Source organism: Salmo salar, chromosome ssa01 (assembly GCF_905237065.1).
Source record: "Salmo salar chromosome ssa01, Ssal_v3.1, whole genome shotgun sequence".
In the NCBI taxonomy this organism is placed as follows: Eukaryota; Metazoa; Chordata; class Actinopteri; order Salmoniformes; family Salmonidae; genus Salmo; species Salmo salar.
Genome location: NC_059442.1, coordinates 148,669,696 through 148,691,334, shown reverse-complemented (window position 1 = coordinate 148,691,334; position 21,639 = coordinate 148,669,696). Strand labels below are relative to the sequence as shown.

The 21,639-nt window shown below is 44.0% G+C and overlaps 1 protein-coding gene across 2 annotated transcripts; it reads right to left on the bottom strand.

Moving 5' to 3' along the window:
- Positions 1–273: 273 nt before the first annotated feature.
- On the bottom strand, positions 274–21,327 carry LOC106567778 (uncharacterized). 2 transcript variants are annotated; one of them, XM_014137509.2, is made up of 10 exons: positions 20,907–21,327; positions 19,876–20,269; positions 19,372–19,432; positions 18,046–18,360; positions 11,488–13,465; positions 11,285–11,341; positions 10,861–11,065; positions 6,802–6,935; positions 6,612–6,683; positions 274–3,903 (listed from the first exon to the last, which is right to left on the bottom strand). In XM_014137509.2, exons 2-10 carry the CDS (start codon positions 20,248–20,250, stop codon positions 3,633–3,635), a joined length of 3,468 nt encoding a protein of 1,155 aa, XP_013992984.2. In that variant the 5' UTR covers positions 20,251–20,269; positions 20,907–21,327; the 3' UTR covers positions 274–3,632. The 2 variants fall into 2 exon arrangements, with proteins under 2 accessions (XP_013992984.2, XP_013992993.2); XM_014137518.2 differs by having other exon boundaries at positions 10,861–11,062.
- Between the last annotated feature and the right edge of the window lie 312 nt (positions 21,328–21,639).

Below are 21,639 nucleotides of genomic sequence, written 5' to 3'. Positions count from 1 at the left end.
GACGGAAGCTGTACTGTTACACCTACATGGTGTCAGTTTCACTTCCAGATTTCTCAAAAGGAAAGATGGTTATTTCAGCCAAACAAGTATATCAGTTTGCACAGCCAACTAATTAAAGAAATGACACAAATACACTTTAAACACCATTTTATTCGTAAAATATATATTACAATTAAAATGATTGACAATTCTAACCTTTAGTGTTGGTCTGTGAGATGCATGTCTACGGTAAGTGCCCATCACTTTTAACATAGGATGAAATAAGGAATACCATTTTTTAAAAAGCAATGTAAAGTTTTATTTTCAGACATGGGGGATCCCAAAATGTGTCACGTTTTTCACTACACGCCAGTGTAAACTAAAGAATCCTGTTATAGTCAAATTAAAAGAAAAAATATATTTCACATCACTCACCAATAACTTTGTCACATTTTTCTACCATTCAGTCTCTGGCCTCAAGAGCAGAGGTCAGAGTGAGGAAGAGAAGGGGCACTCGAACACTTCACAGGGTCTGGCTCTTTGGGAGTAAATATGTGCAGACTTCTGCCACACCAGCAATGCTACTGGCAAATAGGTCCAGGGCAGTGGAGGAGTATATAAACAAAAATTGCAATCCACATGAAGGCTCTCTTAGAAAGTAACCATACACAAAAATACAAGAGAAAATTAATGACAAAAAACCCCCAAAAACTCCAGATTTGTTTTTATAATGGCAGAACACTGTATAAGTTATGGAGAAGTTTGAACAGTGGAATACTTGGGTGTTAAATGCAAACCCCATTAAATCACTGTCACGTAATGACACTAGAAAAATTGTGCTGAACAATTCATGAAAGGATTATGTCAATGTGTGCTGATGCTGAGCTGAATGTTTCCACTTGATTCCAAACAAAGACCTATCTGATATGTAATGATGATTGACCACAGATAGACAAAGTATTCACTTCAAATGAGTGTTCCACAAAAAACTGTCATGATTTAAAAATAATGCATGATGAGAATTATGGTAATGAACTGAATACTACAACTATTTCATTGCTGGTTCCCAGATAAGGATTTTGTTAAAGCAGAAACTTATCCCCACAGTCATTGTTCAATGTAAAAATGAAATTGCAATAAGGACAGGCTGTTTGGTATGACAATGCTAGAAGTGTAAGCTGAAGTAGAAACAGATCGGGCAACCAAGCTAGGTCTTCCAATCTAAGGCATCAGAGTTGTTAATGAACCTATTTACAGGCCTGATTTAACTTTTACATGAAAGATTACTGCACACACAAAGAGAAGATGGGTAAATGCTGTTTTAAGACAGACCAGTTACTGATCCATATTTTGCTCAACATCATGTGGCATGGACTGATGTGGATTTTATGGATCACATGTAAAAAAATTATAATAATCCATTCTGAACTTTAACACAACATCTATAATATACATTTTGCAATATAATATACTAGGTAGGCGGTTTAGCAGCAATAGGAATTAGGAAAATATCTACAGACACGCAGCCCACACTCACTTATCCAAGCACGGGACCACTCAGTGCACATTACTTGTAATCCTCAAACACATTCTTATCCTTGGAAAATGGTAGGAGCCAGGAGTTTTTCCTGACCATGTGACCACCTGAAAGATTCTGTGGGAAGATCTCAATTGAAAACTCCTCACGTCGTCTCCTTCTTAAAACCCATTGGAGGTCAGAGGGAAGGGACCTCTGGCTTTCTCATCCAATGGGTTTTGAGAAGGAGACAAGCAGAGAGGACACAAGGAGTATGCAATTGAGATAACTAGGGCCCAGAGTTTTTCCAGGAAACATGTTCAGGAAAAATCCTGTCCCTAGAAATGTTCAGCAGCTATTAGAAGATGAGGCCATATCACAGCCAGACAATTGAATAACCCTAACCTGTGACCATCCAGCATTAGAATACTGGGAGACAGACACGGTCAAGGGTGTCAAGAGTCCATATGCAGAGGAGTTTGAAGTCTACGACAGTTTAAACAAAAAAGGGGCTGCCTACAAAATAAATCCAAAAACAAAGATGTTGCATATTTCATATGTCCAAAGAAAAATGATGCAGCAAAAAGGAAAACCAATCCACAGGAAGGAACCGCACAAAAACAAAAAAAACAATCCAGTTTGTGATCAAAGATAAGGTACATTTCTACCGAATGACCATTTCCATGGATACTTAGTCCTTTACAGTGAGCCAAGGGACTTAAACCTTGAGGCCTTTCGACCCAAAAGGTCCTCGTAGTACGACTGTGTAGCTAGGTCAGGGAAAGGCAAACTTTTTGGCGGGATTTCGAAATTCAATGGAGGGCCGCACAGATTTTTGGGGGACAGAAAAACTGCAGTTATTTGGAAATATATAGGCCCATTATAATTTCTACATTCCATCTAGATTTAAACAATCAAGAGTGGCCGTGAGTATTTTATCTAACCCAAAATCATTTTTATTTTAAACTTGTATTACTCAAACCTCCTGTGGGCCAGATTGAATGGGCTCATAGTTTGCCCAGTCCTGATCTAGGTCCTCAACACTGAAGTAGAGATAATATACCATCTATAGGAAATTCACATTTTCACATAAGTATCGAATCGTGTTCGCACATCAGATGATGGACCAGATGATGCACATCAGGTGAAAAAGACTGTTAACCATGGACTTTTCCTTTTCTTTACAAATACTGCAAAATATACATATTGTTTCACTATGATTCAGGATGGGAAAATCCTCATCTAGATCCCAGTCGGGTTATCAGGGGGATGTACTGAACTGATGCCCCCACATGTAGCATCTTTCCCAACAATGCATGAGGAGGTAGAGAGAAACATGGGGCACCAATCCAAGGTGCTACTGGTGGTCAGTTACCTCCATTCCTAAGGCCAGGCTAGCAGTGAGGCTGTCATCAGGGGAGTAAAGCTGCACATATACCGTTGGCTCTGTCAGAAACAATTGTGTCCCCACAAGGTCCCGTTCAAAACAACATTTTAATGAATGAGTTGAGAAATCTGAATGAGGTAAGAAGGAAAGTGCTCAGGTATGGGTTGTCAAACTTGCCGTCCATGTGTTCACATGTGAAAGTTCCATGAGTGTGTGCATGTGTGAACGAACGCACACATCCAAGTATGAGCGCCCAAAATTCTGTTATCACAGTTTCAATTATAGTTCCTAAGAACAAAAAAAGTCAGTCATTGTTCAACCACTATTCATTATCTATCATAAAATCCTCTTTGCTGGATTGAGTTTAAATTTCCATAAAAGGCACACAATAAGTTGATTATTTCTACCACTTCAAAGTCTGCCAGTTCTAAAACAAATCATCTGAATGGGCATTTCAGGGGCCCCGAAGTAGCAAAACCTAACACGATCATAGAAATCTCTTTACATGCTCTAATTATTAAAATCCGGTTTCATAAGCCCAATCAATTTACAAAACAAGCTGTCCAAAAACTGAGAATGATGAACTGTGTGCAATGTATGTGTGTAGCATGTCACAAATGATAACTTGTTCGCTCTATAATGTGCTACTTTGACCTGAAGGGCTTGGGTCAAAAGTAGAGCACTACGATGAATAGGGTACCATTTGTGAGAGTGTATTTAGATGTGAAATAGAGGGTATTGTGGGGCTGCTCAGTCCTCCAGGCCTTGGCGGGTGAAGAAGTCTTCCAGCTCGCTTAGCCTCTCGATGAGCATGACATCCAGGTCGGCATCGTCAGGCCTCCCCCGCCGACCACGCCCCCTGGGGCCCTTTACGCGCAGGGGCGCCATGTTGGCCCGGACTTTGCGTTTGCGCGGCAGTGTGAAGTCGGGGAAGTCCAGTACACGCTTCCTCTTCTGGTGGCCAATGCAGACCAGCGAACCGTTCTTCTCCTTGGGCTCCTCGAAGATGGTCTCCAGGCTCCTGGTATGGGAAAACAATATGCTAAACCATATGCTAAACAATATACTAAACCACATGCTAAACCACATGCTAAACCATATGCTAAACAATATACTAAACCACATGCTAAACCACATGCTAAACCATATGCTAAACAATATACTAAACCACATGCTAAACCACATGCTAAACAATATGCTAAACCATATACTAAACAATATGCTAAACCATATGCTAAACCATATGCTAAACCATATGCTAAACCATATGCTAAACCATATGCTAAACAATATACACTAGTGCTGAGCGATTAGTGCTTTTTTGAGGTCGGTTCAGTTTCGATTATTAAAAAATAAATTACTGTTTTCGATTCCGGTTATTTAAAAAAAATATATATTAAATGCACTATGCATGTTGAATGCATTAACACAGAATAAAACAATGAATAAAAGTTCCATGATGGTAGTGACTGCCCATTACTGCTCATCACTTAAATCATAATTTAAAAAAACTATTTCAGTTGTGTATATTACTTTTGTTTTAGTTATTATTTCATTATAAGTCATCTCATCTCTATAGAGCTGCTGTCTATGCTGTCTGACAAAATCACTATTTTGTCAGAGTTGGGTATCTCCGGCGCGGCTCACTCTTGGATTGCGTCCTACCTGACAGGTCGCTCCTACCAGGTGGCGTGGCGAGAATCCGTCTCCGCACCACGTGCTCTCACCACTGGTGTCCCCAGGGCTCAGTTCTAGGCCCTCTCCTATTCTCGCTATACACCAAGTCACTTGGCTCTGTCATATCCTCACATGGTCTCTCCTATCATTGCTACGCAGACGACACACAATTCATCTTCTCCTTTCCCCCTTCTGATAACCAGGTGGCGAATCGCATCTCTGCATGTCTGGCAGACATATCAGTGTGGATGACGGATCACCACCTCAAGCTGAACCTCGGCAAGACGGAGCTGCTCTTCCTCCCGGGGAAGGACTGCCCTTTCCATGATCTCGCCATCACGGTGGACAACTCCATTGTGTCCTCCTCCCAGAGTGCTAAGAGCCTCAGCGTGACCCTGGACAACACCCTGTCGTTCTCCGCTAACATCAAGGCGGTGACCCGATCCTGTAGGTTCATGCTCTACAACATTCGCAGAGTACGACCCTGCCTTACACAGGAAGCGGCGCAGGTCCTAATCCAGGCACTTGTCATCTCCCGTCTGGATTACTGCAACTCCCTGTTGGCGGGGCTCCCTGCCTGTGCCATTAAACCCCTACAACTCATCCAGAACGCCGCAGCCCGTCTGGTGTTCAACCTTCCCAAGTTCTCTCAAGGTCACCCCGCGCCTCCGCACACTCCACTGGCTTCCAGTTGAAGCTCGCATCTGCTACAAGACCATGGTGCTTGCCTACGGAGCTGTGAGGGGAACGGCACCTCCGTACCTTCAGGCTCTGATCAGGCCCTACACCCAAACAAGGGCACTGCGTTCATCCACCTCTGGCCTCCCTACCTCTGCGGAAGCACAGTTCCCGCTCAGCCCAGTCAAAACTGTTCGCTGCCCTGGCACCCCAATGGTGGAACAAGCTCCCTCACGACGCCAGGACAGCGGAGTCAATCACCACCTTCCGGAGACACCTGAAACCCCACCTCTTTAAGGAATACCTAGGATAGGATATAGTAATCCTTCTAACCACCCCCCCTACCCCCCCCAAAAAAAAGATTTAGATGCACTCTTGTAAAGTGGTTGTTCCACTGGATATCATAAGGTGAATGCAGCAATTTGTAAGTCGCTCTGGATAAGAGCGTCTGCTAAATGACGTAAATGTAAATGTAGAAGTTCTTCAAAGTAAATAAGGCATACTGTTATGACTGCTGAATACCAACTAGCAATCACTAAGATCATGTATTTTCAGGTAGAGATACCTCGCTAAGCAACTGCTCTCCTCTTGATGACATTTTTCTGTCTCTTTTACATAACATGTGTAAAAGCTACACAGACCGGGCAAGTAGACGCATAATGGTTTATGGTCATTGTAGTTAATGACCGTGTTTTCTGCGCTAAACTACAAGCTCACAACAACAAAAAACTGACCGAAATGGAATTCAAATAACTGAACCGACATTGGTCAATGAGTTGTTTCAAAAAAAAATTATAACAGAAGTGTCAGTTAAACCGCTCAGCAATACCATATAATAAACAAAATGATAAACCATATTAAAAGGGGAAATTACACTGAGATTAAGATTTTTCACATTAAAATGTATACCAAACAAAAACCATTGAAATCAAAGTTGAATAAACCATACAACTACGTATAAGGACTACTTTTAACAATTTCCCCAGAAAATGTTACAAAAACACATTTCCAGGAATAACTGTAGAGATACAAAGTTTGGTAACGGAATAAAACTTAGAAATTTTACAGTAACTGTTACCAAACTTTGTATCTGCACAGTTTTTTACAGTTAATGTTTTTATTTAGTGTGTAAATTGGTCAAAGTAGTCATTGTGCATAGAGGTGTATGGTTTGTTAAACTTTGAAATCAATGGTTTTTGTTTGGCATACATTTTAAAGTGAAAAATCTGAGCCTCAGCGTAATTCCGTTACCTTGGAATTGCCCTATGCCTATTTTAACAGCCTATTGACTAACAACAAGCGGTTTCAATATATTGTCAATTGTCATGTTCTCCAACTTGAGGTACAGTTTGAATAATAAAAATTATGGCTGACCTGTTGGGAGTGGGTGATTTATAATTCTTGTTGGTGTAAATCTCTTCCAAGCTGAACTCCTTCTTCTTCAGTCTGATGGGATGTACGCCAAAACAAACATGTAAAGCACAGTTGGCACTCTGTGTGATCACATGAGCCGTGGTATTTCAATAATCCCATTGTTTTGTTAGTTTGTGAGTTTTTAACTTACCTCTTTGGTTTGGGCAGGCCCATGGGAGTGAGGTTGTTGTCTGGTTTGGGAACAGTCTTCCGAATGCGGATCTGGGAAACCCTCTTGGAGCGCTGGCATGGCTGGGTTCCCACACTCGCATCATACAGACCACCCTACAGAACAAAAGAAAGAAAAAGTGAGCAAGATCACAGAACCAGAAAAGAATTGCATTTTAATAATATGGCAAAGGGAGAGGTACAACCAGCTGGATTGCAAGAGTTTGTGTTCAGACAATGGAAAAATCAATGATGTTCACAGGGAATAAAATACAAAAGTCACTCCGTGGATCAAATGAGCATCCTCAGTCATCACCAAAATGGTGTTCCCACTGTCACACAACATTCATCAGCCCCCTTAGGTCCAGGACTAGACTGCAGCGACTGCAACTAAGAATTAGCTAAATTGTTCAAATCCGGTGGAACATTTGTTGTGCGTGATCCCTATAAATTGTAAGGATTATTCAGAATCAGATCCACACCTACAGGTAACTGACAAAATAAAGGAAACACTTGAGTAAATGAGGGATACAAAGTATATTGAAAGCAGGTGCTTCCACACAGGTGTGGTTCCTGAGTTAATTAATCAACAACAAATTCTGGGCGGGCCATTATTTTGGCCCCCATAGGTTGACAATGCCCCCATCCACGGGGCACGAATGGTCATTGAATGGTTTGATGAGAATGAAAACGATGATAACCATATGCCATGGCTGTCTCAGTCAGCAGATTTCAACCCAAATGAACACTTATGGGAGATTCTGGAACGGCGCCTGAGACAGTGTTTTCCACCACCATCAACAAAACACAAAATTCTGGAAATTCTTGTAGAAGGATGGTGTCTAGGGATGTGCTTCTCTTTCATATGCATCTAGATATATGGGCTCCGATACAAAACATTTTCATTTGGATCAATTCGGTGCGATTTGGTTTGATTAGGGGAATGAATTTATGTGATTTGGATCAATTCGATACAATTACATGCATTTTTTTGCATGAACACATTTATTTTCCATTTATATCTGCTGCTGATGGGAGCTCAGGAGCTGGGCCTCAGCTGGATCTGTCTGAGATGACTTCTCTAAGCTGAGTGGCACTCAGTGTGTGTGTGTTCCTCAATGTCAATGGTGTGTGTAGGTACCTGAGCTGAACCATAGGGCAGCTCAGGTACCTATGCTTTTTGTCCCCCTACTTTTTATCTGAAAATCACCAATTTGTCATTTTTGCAGATAAAATGTTGAGTTGACACTATGACAATACTAATCTTTAGAAATTAGAATGGCATTTAGCCAATTAGTATACTGCAGCTTTGGATTTTACCCAGTCTCAAAAGCAAATGGTTTAGAACGTTTGGAATTTTAAGGAGAGTTTCTCCCACTCCAACCAATGAATGTGACCATGCACAGCTCCAAAAAAGTATTGCTGTCACTTATGAAATGACCCTGTTCATGTAACAATGACCAAATACACTGACTGTTTAAAGCAAAAACTACCAAAACCATTTCTTATAGTGAACCTAAACAAAATCTGAATGATTGAAAACCCCAATCAGCTGTTGGATGGGAGTTGCAACCACTCCGGTAAAACGCAATTGGTAACATTTAGTTGAGTTACAATTAGTTGAGGCAATCAAATTACATTCATTGTTTTATTTAACTAGGCAAGTCAGTTAAGAACAAATTCTTATTTACAATGATGGCCTACACCGGCCAAACCTGGATGACGCTGGGCCAATTGTGTGCCGCCCTATTGGACACCCAATCACAGCCGGTTGTGATACAGCCTGGATTTGAACCAGGGTGTCTGTAGTGACGCCTCTAGCACTGAGACGCAGTGCCTTATATCGCTGCGCAACTCGGAAGCCCAAAACTGAACTGAAGGAAAGGACGCACCAATTCAGTCACAACAGATGAGGTATTTTCAGAATAAAGTAAAAAAAACAAAAACAGAGATTGGTAACTTTTGAATGGGTTTTCTGGCTGATGCATGCTTAATTTGGATCGGTTAGGGTTTATATCTTAAACATTTGAACCGAAGACCGTTGGGTATTGATGAATGGTGAATCGTTACATCCCTAACATGTGGGCTCCCAAGTGACACAGCGGTCTAAGGCACTGCATCTCAGTGCAAGAGGCATCACTACAGTCCCTGGTTCGAATCCAGACTGAATCACATCCGGCCGTGTTTGGGAGATCCATAGGGCGGCGCACAATTGGCCCAGTGTCGTCCGGGTTTGGCCAGGGTAGGCCGTCATTGTAAATAAGAATTTGTTCTTAACTGACTTGCCTTAACTGACTTTACTAAGGGTTGGTAATAGGCCGATTGGTCGGCTATTTGAGCCAGTAAAGGGGGCTTAGGTAGCGGAATGACTTTTGCTTCCCTCCAAGCCTGAGGGCATACACTTTCTAGTAGGCTTAAATTGCAGATATGGCAAATAAGAGTGGCAATATCGTCCGCAATTATAATTTTTAGTTAGTCTCACTCAGATAACATTAAAAACTGCAAACATTTCTCCCCCACCTTATGACAAAGTGTGTAGAATTGCAGGAAATTGGCTGTAAAACAGCTATTTTTCCTCTCCGCCCTATGGTAAAATGAGTAGAATTGCATGAAATTAGTTATACATTTTTTTATTTTATTTTTTAAAATCGCTAAATCTTCTCTCTGCCCCATGGCAAAATGTGTAGAATTGCAGCAAACTTGCTTTAAAATGTAATTTTTTTTATTCTCTAGGGCTGCACAATTTGGACAAAATATATCATTGCGATTTCTTGGGCCAGATATTGCAATTGCTATTATGAATTGCAACACGTGGGTGAAAACCATGTGTGATGGAATTACCAAGTTAAAACAACTGTCAGGGTAGAGAACGTCACTTCTAACATGAGATCATGTGAATTAACACACTGTGCTAACTGAACACAAAACCAAATGAAACTCATCTTTCCCACCATTGTTATAGGCTACATATGATAACAGATAGGATTATAACGCCTACATATTAACAAGTCAAAATATATTATTGATTCATTCATGAATAACATTATGAGTTCCTATTTACATTTACATTTTTTTTTTTTTACATTTTAGTCATTTAGCAGACGCTCTTATCCAGAGCGACTTACGAGTTCTTAAATAACCTAAGTTAATTATTTATTCAAGCAGCCGTGGGCTGCAGATGGAATATGAAGCTTATGATTGCGTAATTATGTATAAATAGGCTGAATCATTATTATAAGTAAAAGTGACTTAAAACGCATAGCCTACTGATTGCAAGGTGCAGTCTGTGTCCAAAACATTGGCGTCTGGTCCAGTCATTCAATGTGACATGTTTCAACTCATCCCTTAATTTTGTTATACAGTGTTGGGATGGTGATTTGGGAGAAATATGTATATCTCCTATCCAGCTTGTTTATCATCTTCTTGAAGCCATCTTTGCTGACTGTGTAAATAAGAACCATGTCTTTGGCTATCTGATAGCCTCTGACTTCTATGCGGCTGCGGTGTGTTTTTTTGTAGGGTGTTACACTTGAAAACACATCAGCAACCAATGTGTGGTTGTGGCTGAGGGGCTTTGCTGCTGTTGGGTGCTTTTTTTTACTATTCAATCATCGTAAAGTAGTGGATGGTTATTCTTCAAATTATTAAATCAATTGTCAAGACAACTCAGACAGTTTTTGAGGTTTGCCTGTACCGAAATACTGCCATAGCACTGAAGATGCGCCCTTCTTTGGCACCAAATTTACATTCTTGTTAGCACTAGCAGCACCGGACACACTGAGGTAAAGCCACAGAGTTGCTAAACGTTATACTGTACTGTCTTTGGTGAAGCCCTTTCTCTCCTCACCAGCATCTAAATGTGCGCTCTAACCAGGGACGCTTGTGATTGGCCAGCATGTGCATGCCATGCAGAGTGAGAGACACCCGCGAGCAAATGCAGCCCCTCATGAGGAGTGTGGCCCCCACACCTATCAAAGTTGCCCATCCCTGTCTAGTCAATCAAAGTCCATTCTAAGACAGTTACTGTACATGCCAGGCTCACCTCTCTGGATGGGCTGCGGCCACGCAGACCAGGGTATTTGACGTTGGCACTGACGATGGCAAAGCTGGGCACAGGCTCGGGCTGGTTATCCAGACGCAGGGTCTTGGGGCTGTGGCTATGACTGGTCTTGGGGCTGGAAAGGGCCCGCTCTGGGGAGAGTCTGACCCATCGTCGCCGTGTTGGTGAGAAGGTGAGAGACGTACTGCTGGGCAAAAAACAGGATGGAGACGCATAGTTCATGATGATATTCAATAATAGGCATAGGTTGTGCATCACTTATACATGCTGTTTATCCTTTGAGATGCCACTGACAACAGCAGTAACATAGTAATGTAGCCAGCCCATATTCGTTTGCCAATCAATTAGTACATTGCATTTGCATTTCATGGACATTTAATAGTGCCACGTCTAGCCGTCTGCTCACCTTGCTGTGCTAGACATTCTGACAGAGGTAGCTTCTTGACTGCATGATTGAGCATAACTGCAATTACAAACCAACAAGCAAGCAAACAAGAAATCAGCAGAATATCTTCAAATGTTCACTATAATAAGTAAATCTTTATTCTCTTTATTAACAGAGCCATTTTCATAAGCCATTAGCACATGAAAATGCCTATCAATACTGACCTGTGGTCATTGTCCAGGCCAGGAGGGCCTGTGTAGTCCTTGAGGGGAGGCAGGGGAGGATACATGTACTTCTGTGACTCTATAAACTGACACATCACCGTCTCCACCGCTGTGGCCGACAACCTCATGAGGGGCATGGGGCGCTTATGTCTGAACCAGAGGCGGAAGGAGACGGGGGAGGATGCAGCCAGCACGGTGCTCAGACCCGCCTTAGAGAACTTGGAGAAGCCCATCTGGCTGAAGAGGGACATGGGGAACTGGCCTGTGGCATGGAAGAGGCCGTGCTGCAGGGTAGAAGCGTCTCTGTCCAGGGCCTTGCTGCTACAGCAGAAGGAGGAGAAGGTCTGGGCTAGGGGCCCTAGTTGCAGGGGGGACAGAGGCAAGACTGGGTTGCCCAGAATCACCAGGGGCTGCCAGTGGTGCTGCGACGTCTCCTCCTCCAGCTCCGGGAGAGACATGGCTAGAGCGCCACTAGTGCTGCGAACGCCTTTCAGGGCCCGCTTTTTACAGGAGGACCGGTCCTTATTCCAGTGGTTCTTCAGCTTGGAGTTGAAGAAGCACGGGAGGTTCCCCCATCTGCTTTGACCACCATCCGGGGGTGAGGGGAGCTCCGGGGAAGGGCTGGAAGGTAGGTGCTGGCTGGCTGTGTTCGACAGCTGGAGTAGGAGGGCCTGGCCTTGGGGGTGGATGGATCTAACACCAACCATGAGAGATTTAGAAGAGCCATTTCGGGGAGAAGAGAGCTTGGAGACTACGGAGGAGTCTAGAGAGGGGCTGGAAGAGTGGAAGGATCGATCCGTGGCTTGTTTGCCCTTCTGAGGGTCCACGTAGCCAGACATGGGTGGGGAGGGCAGAGGGGACCAGGAAGAGGGTGCAAAGACTGAACCTGATAGTGATGATGCTCCATCTGGAGACTTCAGCTGGGAGTGGGACAACGGATTGTGTTGCTGATGAGGAGGTATGGTAAAGTTTAGAGTCTGATTTTCTCGCCCACCATATGATACCCTCATACTCTCTACAAACTGCTTGTGTTGTTGAGTCTGCTGCCTCTCCTCGGCTGTCTCCCTGCCCACACCAACCTGTGGTCGGTCCTGTATCTGAGCAGAGAAGCTACTCTTGACGGACATAGTGGCGGTAGAGGTAAACTCACCGACCGAGTGTGCCTTCGCTTCCCTCTTGTTCCGCCTCTTCCTCTCAGGCTTCCGGTCTTTCTCTGCCTCTTTGGAGGACTGAGTGTAGGCCGTGTGGTCTGTGCGAGGTGGGCTGGTGATCCTAAGTTGGACATTAGTTGAAGCAGGAGCTATTCTTCCCGTGTGCTCGGACCTAGATGACTCTACGACTTTAACGGAATGTGGCGACAGAGAGCAAGCTCCTATAGGGCTCAACTGGACCCCCTCAGGAAATGCAGCCATAGTCCTACCCTTACCCGTAACTGGACACTTATGGACCTCAGTGCTTTTGGACTGGCCTTGGGATTCAGTGGGGAAGTGTACATGAGGAGAGTGTGGATGTGTCTCCATACTCTCTCTCCTGTTCCCAGATTGTGCCTTCTGAGAAGGGGATGGAAGGGGCACTTCCTGGCTGTCACTAGACTCTGTGTCTGCCAGGGCAGAATTGACCAACCAGTTAAGAGCGTCCTGCCCCTTCTCGGCCGCCAGCTCCATGTCCATATCTTCAAAGTCCGACACAGGGGAGTAGTTCCCTTGTATGCACCCCTCAGTGACCCCCTTAGAGGCAGCTTGTCCCATGGAGGATACGGACCGGCCTGACTCTGTTCTTTTCATTTTCCCACCTAACCCCTCTTTGTGGTCACTGCTCGGGGCCGGACTGTGGCCGGGTGAAAATGTTGTCGTCATCATCCATTGACATCCAGTGACGCTCCCCTTGTCTAAGTCTGTTCCTGAGGAGCACGAAGGGTTAGGACTGTGTGGTAACAACTTGGTGAAGTCCTCTTCTTTCAGCACTCTTGGTTCCTTTCCTGTACAACACAAGAAACATTACTTACCAACAAAATAATCTTCAATCAAGTAGTTAAACACTGGCAGCCCGTGGCCCCCATGTTTGGGGTCACTTAGAAATGTCCTTGTTTTTGAAAGAAAAGCACATTTCTTGTCCATTAAAAATACAGCGCAGACAGTCATTTACAACATTAACAATTGTAGCTGGAAACAGATATTTTTTATGGAATACCTACAGAGGCCCATTATCAGCAACCTTCACTCCTGTTTTTCAATGGCATGTTGTGTTAGCGAATCCAAGTTTATCATTTTAAAAAGGTCAATTGATCATTAGAAACCCCATTTGCAATTATGTTAGCACAGCTGAAAACTGTTCTGATTAAAGAAGCAATAAAACTGGCATTCTTTAGACAAGTTGAGTATCTAGAGCATCAGCATTTGTGGGTTTGATTACAGGCTCAAAATGGCCAGAAACAAAGAACCTTCTTCTGAAACTGGCAGCTTCCTTAAATACACTGCTCAAAAAAATAAAGGGAACACTAAAATAACACATTCTAGATCTGAATGAATGAAATAATCTTATTAAATACTTTTATCTTTACATAGTTGAATGTGCTGACAACAAAATCACACAAAAATAATAAATGGAAATCCAATTTATCAACCCATGGAGGTCTGGATTTGGAGTCACACTCAAAATTAAAGTGGAAAACCACACTACAGGCTAATCCAACTTTGATGTAATGTCCTTAAAACAAGTCAAAATGAGGCTCAGTAGTGTGTGTGGCCTCCACGTGGCCTGTATGACCTCCCTACAACGCCTGGGCATGCTCCTGATGAGGTGGTGGATGGTCTCCTGAGGGATCTCCTCCCAGACCTGGACTAAAGCAGCCGCCAACTCCTGGACAGTCTGTGGTGCAACGTGGCGTTGGTGGATGGAGCGAGACATGATGTCCCAGATGTGCTCAATTGGATTCAGGTCTGGGGAATGGGCGGGCCAGTCCATAGCATCAATGCCTTCCTCTTGCAGGAACTGCTGACACACTCCAGCCACATGAGGTCTAGCATTGTCTTGCATTAGGAGGAACCCAGGGCCAACCGCACCAGCATATGGTCTCACAAGGGGTCTGAGGATCTCATCTCGGTACCTAATGGCAGTCAGGCTACCTCTGGCGAGCACATGGAGGGCTGTGCGGCCCCCCAAAGAAATGCCACCCCACACCATGACTGACCCACCGCCAAACCGGTCATGCTGGAGGATGTTGCAGGCAGCAGAACGTTCTCCACGGCGTCTCCAGACACTGTCACATGTGCTCAGTGTGAACCTGCTTTCATCTGAAGAGCACAGGGTGCCAGTGGCAAATTTGCCAATCTTGGTGTTCTCTGGCAAATGCCAAACGTCCTGCACGGTGTTAGGCTGTAAGCACAACCCCCACCTGTGGACGTCGGGCCCTCATACCACCCTCATGGAGTCTGTTTCTGACCGTTTGAGCAGACACATGCACATTTGTGGCCTGCTGGAGGTCATTTTGCAGGGCTCTGGCAGTGCTCCTCCTGCTCCTCCTTGCACAAAGGCGGAGGTAGCGGTCCTGCTGCTGGGTTGTTGCCCTCCTACGGCCTCCTCCACGTCTCCTGATGTACTGGCCTGTCTCCTGGTAGCGCCTCCATGCTCTGGACACTACGCTGACAGACACAGCAAACCTTCTTGCCACAGCTCGCATTGATGTGCCATCCTGGATGAGCTGCACTACCTGAGCCACTTGTGTGGGTTGTAGACTCCGTCTCATGCCACCACTAGAGTGAAAGCACCGCCAGCATTCAGAAGTGACCAAAACATCAGCCAGGACGCATTGGAACTGAGAAGTGGTCTGTGGTCACCACCTGCAGAACCACTCCTTTATTGGGGGTGTCTTGCTAATTGCCTATAATTTCCACCTGTTGTCTATTTCATTTGCATAACAGCATGTGAAATGTATTGTCAATCAGTGTTGCTTCCTAAGTGGACAGTTTGATTTCACAGAAGTGTGATTGACTTGGAGTTACATTGTGTTGTTTAAGTGTTCCCTTTATTTTTTTGAGCAGTGTAGTACCTGCAAAACACCAGTCTCAACATCAAAAAAGAACACAGACACTGGACAGAGGAACTCTGCCTAGAAGACCAGCATCCCGGAGTTGCCTCTTCACTGTTGATGTTGAGACTGGTGTTTTGCGGGTACTATTTAATGAAGGTGCCAGTTGAGGACTTGTGAGGCGTCCGTTTCTCAAACTAGACACTAATGTACTGGTCATAATGTACTGGTCATCTTGCTCAGTTGTCCACCAGTACCTCCCATTCCTCTTTCTATTCCGGTTAGAGACAGTTTGCGCTGTTCTGTGAAGGGAGTAGTACATAGCGTTGTACGAGATCTTCCGTTTCTTGGCAATTTCTCGCATGGAATAGCCTTCAATTCTCAGAACAAAAGTAGACTGACGAGTTTCAGAAGAAAGTTATTTGTTTCTGGCCATTTTGAGCCTGTAATCGAACCCACAAATGCTGATGCTCCAGATATGCAACTAGTCTATAGGAGGCCAGATGTATTGCTTTTTTAAATCTGCGCTAACATAATTTCAAAAGGGCTTTCTGATGATCAATTAGCCTTTTAAAATGATAAACTTGGATTACCTAACACAACGTGCCATTGGAACACAGGAGTGATGGTGGCTGATAATGGGCCTCTGTACGCCTATGTAGATATTCCATGAAAAATCAGCCGTTTCCAGCTAAAATCGTCATTAACAATGTCTACACTGCATTTCTGATCAATATGTTATTTTAAAATGGACAAAAGGACATTTCTAAGTGACCCCAAAATGTTGAACGGTAAGAGTGTATGTATATATATATACAGTTGAAGTCGGAAGTTTACATACACCTTAGCCAATTATATTTAAACTCAGTTTTTCACAATTCCTGACTTTATTTTAAGAATGTGAAATGTCAGAATAATAGTAGAGAGAATGATTTATTTAAGCTTATATATTTCTTTCATCACATTCCCAGGAGGTCAGAGGTTTACATATGCTAATTAGTATTTGGTAACATTGCCTTTAAATTGTTTAGCTTGGGTCAAACATTTCAGGTAGCCTTCCACAAGCTTCACACAATAAGTTGGGTGAATTTTGGCCCATTCCTCCTGAAAGAGATGGTGTAACTGAGTCAGGTTTGTAGGCCTCCTTTCTCGCACACGCTTTTTCAGTTTTGCCCACAAATCTTCTATAGGATTGAGGTCAGGGCTTTGTGATGGCCACTCCAATAAATTGACTGTGTTGTCCTTAAGCCATTTTGCCACAACTTTGGAAGTATGCTTGGGGTCATTGTCCATTTGGAAGACCAATTTGCAACCAAGCTTTAACTTCCTGCCTGATGTCTGGAGATGTTGCTTCAATATATCCACATAATTTTCCTTCCTCATGATGCCATCTATTTTGTGAAGTACACCAGTCCCTCCTGCAGAAAAGCACCTCCACAACATGATGCTGCCACCCCCGTGGGATGGTGTTCTTCGGCTTGCAAGCCTCCTCCTTTTTCCTCCAAACATAATGATGGTCATTATGGCCAACAAGTTATATTTTTGTTTCATCAGACCAGAGGACATTTCTCCAAAAAGTACAATCTTTGTCCCCATGTGCAGTTGCAAACCATAGTCTGGCTTTTTTATGGCGGTTTTGGAGCAGTTGCTTCTTCCTTACTGAGTGGCCTTTTAAGTTTTGTCGATATAGGACTCGTTTTACTGTGGGTATAGATACTTTTGTACCTGTTTCCTCCAGCATCTTCACGGTCCTTTGCTGTTCTGGGATTGATTTGCACTTTTCGCACCAAAGTACGTTCATCTCTAGGAGACAGAAAGCGTCTCCTTCCTGAGCAGTATGACGGCTGCATGGTCCCATGGTGTTTATACTTGCGTGTTATTGCTTGTACAGATGAACGTGGTACCTTCAGGCGTTTGGAAATTGCTCCCAAGGATGAACCAGACTTGTGGAGGTCTACAATTGTTTTTCTGGGGTCTTGGCTGATTTCTTTTGATTTTCCCATGATGTCAAGCAAAGAGGCACCGAGTTTGAAGGTAGGCCTTGAAATACATCCACAGGTACACCTCCAATTGACTCAAATGATGTCAATTAGCCTATCAGAAGCTTCTAAAGTCATGCCATCATTTTATGGAATTTTCCAAGCTGTTTAAAAGGCACAGTCAACTTAGTGTATATAAACTTCTGACCCACTGGAATTGTGATTCAGTGAACTATAAGTGAAATAATCTGTCTAAACAGTTGTTGGAAAAATAACTTGTGTCATGCACAAAGTAGGTGTCCTAACCGACTTGCCAAAACTATAGTTCGTTAATTAACAAGAAATTTGTGGAGTGGTTGAAAAACGAGTTTCAATGTCTCCAACCTAAGTGTATGTAAACTTCTGACTTCAACTGTATATAATCCACACTCAGTCTTAAAAACATTAAACTTTACTCCTTTTTTAAATGACTTAATAAAATGTAACAGGGAGGCATGCACACACATTTCAGCATGGTGCCTTCTAATCTTTAGTGCGTCAACTTCAACTCACCCAGACCATGGAGAGGTGACAGGCCCTGTTTGGTGACAGCAGCAGTCATCCCTCTTGCCAGCTGGCCCACCTGGGTCATGAGCAGAGCCAGGCTGTTGCCATGTGTGGTGCCCTGCTCACAGAGCTGCTCCATCCTCCTCTCCACCACCTCCAGACGCTGGCACAGGGAGCCGAGGGAGCCTGTCAGCAGCCGCTTCATCTCTGCCTGGTGGGCTTCCAGGCAGCGCTTCAGGGTCCCCAGCTGCTCTCCCGTAGGGCCAGCCGGGGGAGTAGGATCAGAGGGACACACCTGAGGCGGAGGAGGGGAGGTAGGCTCTGTGCACAGAACAGTCACAGAGAGGGTGAGTTGGAACTGGGGAGTTTGATTGTCAGGTTTGGGTAGCTGAAGAACACTTTCATAATTTCCCCCGATCACTTCTCCTCACGTTTCAGTCTGATCATTTAGATTGCTGCTGCCTCCTGTTAGCCTACTACTATGATATATCAAATGGTGAGGACGTTTGCTAGCAAGATATAGCCCATCTAACAAGCAGGGAAGGGGTAGGTAAATATAAAATGCCGAAGCGCATTCTTTTAATTTTTTTTTACCCCTTTTTCTCACAAATTTCGTGGTATGCAATTGGTAGTTACAGTCTTGTCTCATCGCTGCAACTCCCGTATGGACTCGGGAGAGGCAAAGGTCGAGAGCCTGCGTCCTCCGAAACAGAACCCAACCAAGCCGCACTTCCTCTTGACACAATGCACATTTAACCCGGGAGCCAGCCGCACCAACGTGTTGGAGGAAACAGCATGCACTGCGCCCGGTCCACCACAGGAGGAGTCGCTAGTGAGCGATGGGACAAGGACATCCCTGCCGGCCAAACCCTCCCCTAAACCGGACGACGCTGGGCCAATTGTGTGCCGCCTCATGGGTCTCCCGGTCGCGGTCTGCTGCAACAGAGCCTGGACTCGAACAAAGAATCTCGACTGGCATAGCTAGAACTGCGATGCTGTGCCTCAGACCACTGCGCCACTCGAGAGGCCCCGAGGCGCATTCTTACTGAGTGACTGCAAATGTCTGCCCGCTGCAAGTTAAGGACAGACACACACCTTCGAGCGCTATGCCTAATATGAAGCTTATTCGGTCTATAAACTTGTAGACAGATAAGTAAATGTTGACAAAATACCTAGGCATATTACAACACTTCCGTGTTCTCTGAACATGAGTATCTTCCGATCCAATTCGGCTATCAACTGTCAATTTACAGATACGATCACGAGTATGGCCAGGTTGGCACCCCCTTAGTTTCTATGCACAACAAACTGATAACAACAACTGTACATTACCTAGTTGTTTTGGATGAACCCAGACATTGCCTTTGTTGCCGGGTCTTTGAGTGCCTTGGACCTGAAAATGACCACGCACAAGTTTACACACGATCCAATACACAGACATTGGATACACATGCAGAAACATAAGCATACTCTACGACAGGGTTCCCCAACTGGCGGCCCAAGTTATATTTGGCCCTTCACATTTTTTTGCGGGGCATTTTTATTGTTGGACATAAGACTGTAAAAACACCAGGAAATCAGCTCCAAGTGACTTCAATTTAATAAATATGTTGCCAAGTATTCCCACGCATAATAGAGACACGTGATCATACACAAATGTAAACAAGGTTCGAAATTATTATGTTTTAGTCAAACAGATTGCGGTTAATATGCAGTCTAAAAATTATTTGTAATTATGTTACGGCCGCCCCCACTCAAGACAAAAAAATAATAAAATAGTCCTACGACTGAATCTAGTTGGTGATCGCTGCACTAACACCACCACACATTCCCCACCTGGTCTGACACTTGTGTCTCTGTTCTTCTGAAATCGGAAGAGCCTACAGTCCCATAGACAGGACCTCTCAAACTGGAGACTGAGCCCAAATCCCTCTGCCTGTGCTCTGCCGGGGTCTGTCTCTCTCTCACACCAGAGTCCATCCCAAAACTACCATCTCTAGCTCTGCTTTCTGCCGGTCTGTGAGACATTGTCACGGTCACCAGAGGTCCTCCACCCTCCGCAGCATTCCTCTGGTCCTTGCTAGTCTCTCTGCACCCTGTGGCCAGTTGTTCATGGTACAGCTGGGAGAGAGAAGGGCATGGACCCACCGACGTGGAGCCGGGCAGCTGCTGACCACCTCTTGGATCAGCCGGAACAGATGACAACATCATCACACATGGGCTGAAGGGCCTGCAGAGCAGAGAGGGGAAAAGAGGGGTTCCTGGGTCAGATTCCAGTTCAGATAATTGTATTGCCAATACAACATGGTTGATTAACGAAGAGATGCCCATTGATTGAATATAAGACCTTATGATAGCTGGATAATCAACTACATTTAATACACAAATCTACATTTTAAAAATGTCTAAAATAAACATATTTCAATCTAATGCTTGCATGCAACCTTGAGGCGAATACCAAATCAATTCTCTATTATTACCCAGCAGTGTGATACATTTAGTTAATCTAGCCATCGTTACCTAACCCCACGCATAATCCCCGACTGCTACAAGTAAACTGGCTCACTACACGTACGAGCTATCTTCTGTGGTTTGACAGATCGAATCTACTACTAGCATGACCAAAACAGACAAACATAACAGCGAGTCTATTGAAGACTCAATTTTGAAAACACTGATCAAGCGTAAATCACTCGCTCACTGCCTGCCTGGATTCCCAATACTCTCTACAATAGCACGACTGTCTACATCTTTTATAATGTAGCTAGCCACTGCGATCAAAACGTCGAAGGGCCCGTGCTACACGACTCGCGCTTTGTTGAAGAATTTTAGCTGGTAGGTTTAGACAATTGTGATAACATACATACCTCGACCAGAGCTCTGCGCCCACTGTGGATATGTGGCTTTACCAAACTTGCCCCAAGACGTGCCCTACAAACTCCTAGATATAATTCCAGTTTGATGTTCCATCCAGACGTCCCGTACTAATGATTTCTATTTCAACTGCGCTTCCGGTGGAAAGCGGCTCTTGATGGGAAGGCGAAAAGGCAGTTTAGCATTACATTTCAGAACCTACCCACTTTGTAAGCAAGTATACAGAGATGGCAATATGTCTCTTTAATATCTAGCTAACCGTATATTTGCAAAATAGTTCCATCCTAACATGGCAATGTTTTTTTGCAAGAAATACAGATTTGTTTACGAACAAATAACTAAATGAATCTCGCTCTTGGATCAGGGCGAGACAATTGGCCAGATTGGATCGTAGTCTACTTCCTTTTGAAGGACTCAGCCATTGGCACAGACCAACCGGCTCGAGCACTCTTCTCCTCCCATTGGTGCATCGATGAGAAACTGCATTATGGGTTACCAAAATAATGTACAGTATAGGCCTTGTTTGCATGACGTAATATTTACAACATATACGTTTTAGACAAATCACACACACCAAATCAGTCTTTTTAATTTTTTTATTCCTCAGTAGTGCTGTCATATTGGGGTCCATATCAATAAGGTTATAAACTATTTGTATTTGGTCCCCAACAAAAAACTAAAAAAAATGTAGGCCTGGCAAAGGGACAGGGTTCCGGTCTTGATGCA

Coding starts and splice junctions, on each gene's coding strand:
- LOC106567778 (XM_014137509.2), bottom strand. CDS start 20,250: ATGATGTTGTCATCTGTTCCGGCTGATCCAAGAGGTGGTCAGCAGCTG. Junction 11,342..11,487: donor GGCCTGGACAATGACCACAG/GTCAGTATTGAT, acceptor TTGTAATTGCAG/TTATGCTCAATCATGCAGTC. Junction 6,684..6,801: donor GGCCTGCCCAAACCAAAGAG/GTAAGTTAAAAA, acceptor ACATCCCATCAG/ACTGAAGAAGAAGGAGTTCA.